The 9,867-nt window shown below is 32.0% G+C and overlaps 1 protein-coding gene across 1 annotated transcript; it reads left to right on the forward strand.

The window, feature by feature from the left end:
* Positions 1-2,174: 2,174 nt before the first annotated feature.
* LOC114760432 (probable 39S ribosomal protein L22, mitochondrial) lies at positions 2,175-5,715 on the forward strand. The gene is made up of 7 exons (XM_028949688.1): positions 2,175-2,251; positions 2,532-2,691; positions 2,845-2,918; positions 3,609-3,776; positions 4,415-4,525; positions 4,972-5,038; positions 5,118-5,715. The coding sequence occupies exons 2-7, from the start codon at positions 2,571-2,573 to the stop codon at positions 5,399-5,401; spliced, it is 825 nt and encodes a 274-aa protein (XP_028805521.1). The 5' UTR covers positions 2,175-2,251; positions 2,532-2,570; the 3' UTR covers positions 5,402-5,715.
* The last annotated feature ends 4,152 nt before the right edge of the window (positions 5,716-9,867 follow it).

The raw sequence follows: 9,867 nt of genomic DNA on the forward strand, positions 1-9,867 counted from the left end.
TTACTCTTATCGATGAAAAACTCTCTTCTATTTGTATAATTAATAAGATTATTTGATAAAAGATTTATAAATATGTGAGATAAAGGAAATTGAAATTTTAAATCTAGGATTAAAACAAATCTCACAACACGTACCGAAAAAATAACAAATCTCACAACAAACTCTTGCATTGAAGTAGCGTATATGTATAAACTATATATGATATGAACTGCCCTGTATGTAATAACAAAATAATTTCAGAAGCTAATAAATTAAATAAACACTGGATCTACATGTAGAATATTTTAATCATTAGGTGACAACTCATGTTTTCGCAAATTTGAAACTATCCCAACTCACCTAAATTTTCTTATGTTAAAAAAAAAATTAAGACTGTCCCAGGAGCTATCTGTAAGATTTGTTCAAAGAAATATCATAATATGACAATGACTTGATTATATATAACTCCCAAGATTTATAAGCCTCACAAAAATAAAAACAATCAATTCCAACTTGTGATATCAGTGATTACTCCAGATTTTTTTTCAACTCTCTGGTTAATATGCATGCACGTTTAGTGGATTTAATGGATTTAGTATTATTAATCATTAGCTATAATACTATCTGACACCCATTAATATGTTTTAAATTCTAAAAACTTGATGATTGAGTTATTTAATGCTGCCTCTGATTCTTCAAAAGGAAAATCCAAAAAAAAAAAAACAAATATTACTTGAATTTCAAAGCATCAAATCAACAATTCTTATGAAAATGTGTTATCATTTACTTTTTAAATACAGTCAATTGCTATTAAAGTATATTGGTCCAAAAAAAATACTATTAAAGTATAAGAAATAAAACTAATATGGAATTTTGAAATTCAAGTGATTTTTTTTGGGGGAGATTTTCCCTTCTTAACAAGGCTAGGTAACCAGTTTGTGAAAAATAAAAAAATTAGTTCGGTTATTATAAGTTGTTATTTATAAAAATGTGTGTTGGTACTCTAAAAGTGCCTTTTTTGATCATCTACTTTAGATATTATTTTTCTAATAAAATTTTTTCTTAATATATGCAATCAATAGTAAGGATTTAGGGAAAAAAATTTAAATTTAAGAAACAATCTAATTTGAAATCTTGTATTTAAAATTAAAACAGATTCTTTTATTAGCTCTTACATTTAAAATTGGAGTAGTTTTTAAATCTTATATAAATTCATTTTGACGTAAACCCATTATGTTATAAATTTTAATATTTGGAGAAGATACAGCTGCCTTATGTTTATTCTAATTTGTAGGAAATACAGAAAATTTTAAAATAAATCATTTATTTTTTTTTATGAATATCAAGAAGCTATATTTCCTCTTAATATAAAACAATTTAGATAATAACAACTTTAGGTTAAGTTGTATGAGGTAGTACTCTCTAATTCCATCTATATGGGTTTGTCTAATTTCAAATAATAAGAAGTTCATTACACTAAATACTTTTGTTTTTCTCTCATTCTCAATGTTTTATATCAAATCAGACCTATGGAGTTCGGTCTATTGGCAAATATTAATCTCTTGTAATGTAATAAACCAACCAAGATTTGAATTCTTGTTAGAAGAAGTAATCATGTTTGATACTTAACAGTATCTTAAAAAATTATTTAAATGTAAAATATTAAAACTTTTAAAATTACTCTTTCTTTCTTTTTTAAAATTTTATGCAAGCACCCGACATTTTGGGTGGGCCTGTTGAAGCCTACACTAATTTGGATTAAATGAGAATTCTTTTGATGAGATGTTGTGCGAATTCTACCATCTAGGTCACAGCATTTCTAAGTTCAAACCACAAAATTGAATCGTTAGTTAAGTTTGAAATTTGAATCAACAGCTTTTTTAACAAAAAATGAAGAACTAAAAGTTATATTTTAAAACTGTGAATAAGTTGAATTCATCAAACTATATATTAGAACAGTGATAAAAAAAAGTACCAAAAATTTTGGCTTGCTAAACCGTTCCAAACCAGACTCTGCTATAAACTGGTAACCTTTTTCTCTTACCAGTAAAACATTTATGAAAAATCTAATGCTACCTAAACTGGGCCAGGCCCATGTGAACCTGATACCTTGAATCAATCACGGTGGGTCTAGTATGGCCTTGAACTGGACATGTTGGACCTACTAATAATAATGTCTACCCGGAATTATGAAGCTCCGTTTTGAGTCCTGTCGACTCCTTCCTCAGCCGACGGCGACGCCGATCTGGGTAGAGAGCCACCTCCGTTACTAGTAAGCTTCCATTTTACAGTTCATTCAAATTTTACACTTCTTATAATAAAATCGCATCAAACCTGATTCCTTTTCTCCAGCATCTTCCGCTGTCAAGTTGGAATTTTTTTTTTCCCCAAAATCATTTGGTATGTTAGACCCACTGATGTCACTCCCTCCATTGTCGAGCTTTAGCAGCAATTTTTCTACATTACATCTTTTTCCCCTTTGAAATATCTATTCACCAGTCTTGTTATATCGTGCTTCTTTAATTATCCTTCAATGTGAATGTGATTAACAGTCATTACTCCGGCGAAGAATTCACTTCTGGCCTCAGGTCATGGTGCAGTGGCAGAGGCATATACTGCCAATACTTCGCCATATTGGGAAGAGAGTGAATCCTGCCAATGATGTTGTTGCAAACACTGTAATTTCTCGCACTGGGTCGTCACTTTCACATGGTTGGTTTCTGCTATCAGTTACATTTTGTCTGCTTTCTCTTTTATTGTATCAGTTTGCAACTTACTCTGTTGTTCCCATAATTTTGCAAGTTTTCAGATTTGTAATAACTGAAATTTGTGAGGTTTGATTATAGTAAAATTCTTTTTACGCAGGTCAGGTACAGACCGCATGGAGAATGCCCTTGGGCGGCATCTCAAGGCCGTTTTGGTATAATTTCCAATATCAGGTAAGTTAATATTTCAGAGCATCCGTTGTTTACCAATACCATAGACTCCGAACAGCTCTTCTGCCAAAGAAGAAAAAAAGAACGTAAAAGTAAATGCCCATCTGATTCGAAGTTAGGCGCATTTATAGTGATGCATGTGTTATAAGGAAGAGCCATATTGTTGTGAACTTTGCATAACTTTGATTTTTTTTTTTCTCTCTCCTTTTTTTGGGGTGGGGGTGGTCTGGGGCTAAATTTGAACGGAAACAAATTTTTTTTTGGGGCGCTGCTCCATTCGGTTGCCTCCTTCCTTGTTATATCCTCCCATTCTTAAGAAAGAGGAGTGGATAATTCATGTTGGGGAAGGAACCCCCCTCTCCCGTTCTAATGTAATTGCCGGGGTTGAAATAAACCATATCGGTGGTACCTGCTTATGATTTTTTATTTGTTTGATTGACAGCCTTTTGGGATCTTCTCAATCACTTCGGTTGGTTAGCCTTGCTGTAGTAACCAACTGAAACCACGTCAAAAGATTATTTTTTGTCACCTAAAAAAAAAAAGATCAGTTTTCATATAGTTTATTCTGCATACAGCAAGATTTTCCTAGGAAAGTATGTTCCGATTTATTTTCCAACTCATGAAAAGCCATATGCTGAGGTTATGTATGGAAGTGGTTGTAATCTTACATCTATGTACTTGAATTCTTAACAGGGAATCGCAAGTTCAACCAAGGTGCTAGCAAATTCCTCTGGGGAAACCCCTGTTTCATCTCCATTAACCCCAGTTTTGTCATTGAGTAGTGGTAAAACTGAAGACGAAAAGAAGAAAGCAGTTGTTAAGCGATCAAAAGTTCAAGCTGTGTTAAAGGGCATAAAGCAGGTGTAGATTACTTATTTCTTGTACTGTTTACTATTTGACTATTTGGAGTTTATTATAAAGTACTTAGTATTTAATGTTACGGAAATTATGCATTTTGTAAAGTCTTTCAATTTTCCTTATTTATAGTGCTAATTGTAATCACATTCTAGTAAATTAATGGATATAATCATTTTCACTAACAAGGTATTTCGTTTGCTATTATCTTCCATTCGGTCTCTGTTGACATGAATCTCTTTGGATATTAGTGTACCAAGCATTGACATCTTCATTCAAGATGACAATATATCTAACAACTGCAAAATCGTATCAAGTGGAACTCCATACTGGTTGTGAGGCAAATAGTTCTGAAATGGGACATTGTTTGAATTGAATGAGTTTTTGCAAAGAAGCCATATTTCTTTTCCTCTACCAAGATAAATATTTCGGTCAGCTCATAATTGAGGATCACAATAATTTGAAGAATTGAATAATGTCGTCTTCCTCATATTGACCTGGTTGGGGAGCATTTCATAACCTTTAGTTCAATTAAATTTCAAGTATCTGAAATGCGTTTCTAAATGTGATCATACTACCGTGAAAAGTCATTTCCTTTTCCTTGCATGCCTCAACAATGACTGTGACTACTACCTTGCTTTCAGAGTCCAAAGAAGGTCAACTTGGTCGCTGCCCTAGTGCGTGGTATGCGTGTTGAAGATGCATTGATGCAATTGCAGTTGACGGTGAAGAGGGCTTCCAAAACTGTATATCAGGTGGGTAGCATTTGGATTTTTTGTATCACCTCTGCAGACAAAAATTCAAATGGTTCTCAAGTCCTTGGATGCGAAAGAGAGTTTTTTTTTTTTCATCCTTCTCCATTTGTCTCTATTGTTTTTTTCCCCCCTTATTTTTCAATGGTTGACCTTGGGAATATCTATTTTAAAGTAACTTTCTAGGTTCCAACGTGTTTGGACTTCTCTATGACTAATGATGAAGAAATTGCATCTATATGTGTTGAGTCATTTTTGGATACAACCCATTTCTAATAGGCCTTCCCTTTCGTTGTTCTGTTCTGGTTTATTCTTACCTATATTTTGTACACAGCAGCGTCTGAAATTTTTATCTGAGGCCTGTTCAATTCCTATCAAAATTCTATTTCTATCTTTTAGACGAAAGGAAAAATGTACATGTCCGTGCACTAAAATGGTAGGCATTGCAGGTTATTCATTCAGCTCGAGCAAATGCAGCGCATAATCATGGGCTGGATCCAGATCGTCTCATTGTTGGTAATGATTTGAAATGGAATTGCCTCGTCACTCTGTTTTCATCCTGCTCACGCCGTGGCCTATACTACCTTTCTTGCAGCTGAAGCATTTGTTGGAAAGGGATTCTACAAAAAGAGAATTTCTTATCATTCCAAAGGAAGATGTGGTGTCAAAATGAGACCAGAGTGCAGACTAACAGTTTTGGTGAGAGAAATAACTGCTGAAGAGGAAGCAGAGATAGCTAGGCTAAGAGTTCACAACTTCCGGAAGCTCACAAAGAGGGAAAGACGGCTTGTGCCTCATCAACTCATTGAGACCACTCCCATTTGGGGTCGCAAAAACAAATCTAGCAGTCATAACTCGAGTTCTACAGCTACTGCCTGAGCCAGCTTTTATTCGAGCCTTCACGTTAAGATTGGCAATTTAGATGTTACATGTTAGATTGTGATATGTTCTGTTCATGTATGGCTTCATATCATAGAATCAGACACTAAGAAATAGGGAGAACACCAAAGAGTCATGCGACAGCTGGTCATGGTTCCAAGTTTCCTTGAGATAAGTTTATATGTGCGAAGTAACTGTTTTTTTTTTTGGCAAATAATATTGTATTGAATCAGTTTTCGTTGATAGCGTTCTGTGACGTCTTCCTAACGATGTATATGAACATGATTTTAAAAAAAAAATTACAAATTTGTAAACTATTTTGTTATCAAATTTATTATATGAAAAATAATATTTAATATTTAATTTACTTTTAAATTTAAAAATTCGGAAAACTGGGGACAAATTCTCATTTGATAAATTAATTGAGGAATGAGACTTCAAATGCGTTAAGCTTTGCATGGTAGTAAGATTGAGGGAGGAAAGGACAAAATTACCATTGCTAAAGGTGAGTTGCATGTTTGAGAAGAATATTTGCATATTTGGGAAGTTCACTCGCATATCAGGAAAAGCCATTTGTATATTAAGAATTTTCACAATGGGAAATGTGAGTTGCATATTAAGAAAAATTCATTGCATATTTGGGAAGATTATTTACATACTGGGAAGGTGAGTTGCATATGAAACAGATCACTTGTATATGTGAGATGATCACCTGCATATTGAAATTTGCACATTAGAAAAGGCAAGTTGCATATTTGGGAAGGCCATTTGTATAAAAAGTTACTTGCATATTGGGGAATGTTACTTGCATATCAGGATAAGGAAGATGAGTTACATATTTGGAAAGGTAATGTGCAAATTTTCAATATGCAAGTGACTTTTCTTGATATGCAAATTACATTAGAAATTTGGTCCATTCTCCTCTTAAACTGTGTTACTCAAGGACCTCAAGCCTTGGTCCTATTTCCTCACTAATTTGTCAAATGGAGATTTATCTCCAATTTTCTCTTTAAAATTTTTTAAACTCGTATTGAATTTCTATTGATGGTTTTTACCAAAAAAAGAGAAATTTCTCTTAATGGAGTATTAACGTTATTATAAATGTAGATTAACGTAATAATAACATAAATCAATCGTATAATCAATGAACAATGACAGCACCACTTGTCTTTGCAATATATTATTGTCAGGTTTTTTGGCATCCTCCTTAATCATACTGGAGATAAAATTTCTTAAAAAGACGCTAAATTCTGAAATATTATGAAAGGAATAAGAAACTGAATTCTAATTAATTTTTGTTGTTCAATTAACAAAATGCTCCTCGATGGCAAAAACAAAAACAAAAACAAAATGCTCCTCGGTTATTAAAACAAAAGCCCTCCACCATGGTCAGTGGCACTGATGATAGTGGCCGGAGTTCCCTCACCTACGACAACGGGGCCACCACCGGAAGGGATTAGGATGTTTAAATCTGGTAAAAATATAGACACCAGAAGAAATTAAAACGATGGCCATCGGAATATAATTATAATGAGAAGACATACGGGCCGATGAGACTCTTGCTTTCTGGTTGAGTTCCTGATAAGTATTCAAACATTCTTGGAAGTTCTGGTTGAGATTTAAGAGAGCATCACGACATTGCTTCTTCGGACATGGCTTGCCAGTAACTAAATCCTCTTTCTTCTCAGGTAATACAAGTCTTCCTCCTTCTCCCAATTGTACCTTCAGTCTAATAGATGCGTAGTCCTCTCTAATTTTCCATCTCATCAATCGCATCCATGTTTCTGTGAGAGGGTTAAAAAAATGCCAACTTAAATTGCCAAAGGAATCCTCACAGTGTTGCCGGAAATCTCTTGTGACTTCACTAATCCTATCATAAGACATTGTTCTCATTTTGATCTCATTTGTAAATGTTTGAGCAGCCAAAATATGCCCCATCTCAAGCCAAGTAAGTAATTTTGGATCGCTTCTTGAACGATATGGAGGATGCTCAATATAGGAATCAAAGCTATTACCAAATATGATAATATTACTCAATAGGTTTGGTTTCCAATTTGCCAGTAAGAGGTTATTGGCATGAAGAAAATAGTTGGATTTAGGACTTGCCTCGTTCCGTGTTGGTTAGAGGATAAAATAGAACATCCAAGAGATTTCAAAACTCGGATTTCAGTTGTTGAAAGAAGAGGATCAAATACTTCTATGTCTCCAATCCAATTGAAATCTCTTTTCATTAATATTGCAAGACTAAGCTGCAATTTAGAATAAACATACTCATCTGATTCAATATCACCAATACAATAAATTACCATTTTCATCTTTGACTCTAATCCCAAAACCTTTTGTATCTGTTCAGAAATAGGTGGACTTTGTATCTCGTCACGAAAATAATGGTAAAATTGAGATGTCTCGAGGTCATTTATAAACTTTTTCATTTTGCACATCAATGCTTCTTCTCTGTCAGGATCAATTTGTAGATCTGTTGGTGTCCATGATTCTACTTTTTCATTCACATATAGTTGGTAAAGTTCATCCAAGGTGACATTTGTTGTTGATGTTGCCATTTATCCTTGAGTTGTCCGAGTTTCTTCTGACCATAAGAACAAAATGCAAGTGATTTGAAAACATATGCTATATCATAAGAAACAAGCAATTACCTGCTACTTAATATTCATCATCAACAACTCAGTCCAGAATAATAGAAAAATACCTTGGTGAACTGGATATCAAATAAAAAGATGTTAATAAAATCTGCTAATTATCAGGGAAAATTATCATAAACTTGGTAATTGAGAATTTGAGATAGTTCTCCCTCTAGTTTTAAATGTAAAATCCAGATAAATAATTTGTAAAAATTAAAAACTTAGTTAAATTATTTAAATATAAAAAAAATTTGCATTGATTTTCTAAAGTATATCCTTTACGTCATTGGTATTGGACTATTGAACATTACTCCCTTAATGAAAAAACTTTTTTAAATATATGTAATTAATAGGGAGAGTTTAATAAAAAAAGATATAAATTTAGAAGATAACGTGGGTTGATATTTTATGTTTATAGACAAAACAAACCTATCTATTAACTCTTATATTATGAGACTGAAAGTTAAATAAGTTAGTCAATTGAATAATTCGTCCAACAATCATTTAGAATACATATGTGAGAAAACCAAAAAAAAAGAAAAAAGTGGAGGAGGAGAAAAAACATACCGGGTTGGATCCGTGTTCAAATACAAATATCAACTTGGAACTCACAAAGAAAGCAGGAGAGAAAACACAAGAGAGCCAAAAAAAAATTATAATGGTTGGGGTAGGAAGTAACTGAGGAGGAAGCCCTACTTATGGGAGGGTTAGAGTGACTATATTTTTCATATTTTAATTTTAGGAAACTTTTCCTTGGATGCCCCAAGATATTCTTTTCTTCATTCGAAATGAACAATCTCACAATAAATGTGATATCCAGCGATAAATTAAAATCAATTTAATTTATATATTTTTATTAGATTGAGATCTTAATTAAAAATCCCAGTCCATCAAGAGTAGATCTGACAAATTCCAACAATATACTCCTCTAGTTCTTTTGGTCCTAAATATAAGACATATTTTTATTATTTATCAATTTTTTCTAAATTATCCTTATGGATATTCTCTTAACCATAATCAAGTAGAAAAAGGAGGGAGGATATTAAGAAAGATGATTATGGTGTTTTAGGAAAAACATGTTATATTTCTTATAATTAACTAACATACCTAACTTTCTTAATCTAATCAAATTAGTTAAATAGGTCTTATATTAAGAGCCCGAGGAGTATATTTTTTAATTTTAAAAAGTATATTTTTAATGTTTTAACCCTAAAAGGCTAAAACTATTAGTCTTAAATGATAATTTTTTATAATAATTATTATTTTTTAAAAATTAAACTTAATATGTCAGCATTTGATAATATTTTATTAACATTTAAGATTTTAATATCATTATTTTTTTATTAATAATTTAGAGTTAAAATATTAAAAATGTACTTTTTAAAGTTAAAGAATCAAATTAAGCTCTTATATAAAGTTAAAGAACTAAGGGCCTATTTAGAATAACTTATAAATAAATTTCCTATCATGATATATGAAATATAATTTAAGTATATGAGAAGAGTTTTGTTTCGACTTATTATGCTTATAAATGTTTTTTATTTTTAACCCTATATCAAAAGGGGCCCTAAAAAGTATATTTTTACCAAAAAGAATCTATGAAGAAAAAGGTCAGGTCACAACGTAAAAAGCCTAGATATACACTAGAAAATAGAAGGCATAGAAATGTTAAAAAAACATAAGATAGTTTTTATGATGCCGAAGATAATCAAAACAAATTGAATAATGCTCGTTAGATATCACAAATTTATCATTTAAGGTCAAAACTATTATATTTAAACAAGATCAAAATCCGATTTCATCATGTACAAATTTTAAATAGTTGTA

Source organism: Neltuma alba, unplaced genomic scaffold (genome assembly GCF_004799145.2).
Source record: "Neltuma alba isolate B1F8T4 unplaced genomic scaffold, ASM479914v2 tig00010978_pilon, whole genome shotgun sequence".
Classification (NCBI taxonomy): Eukaryota; Viridiplantae; Streptophyta; class Magnoliopsida; order Fabales; family Fabaceae; genus Neltuma; species Neltuma alba.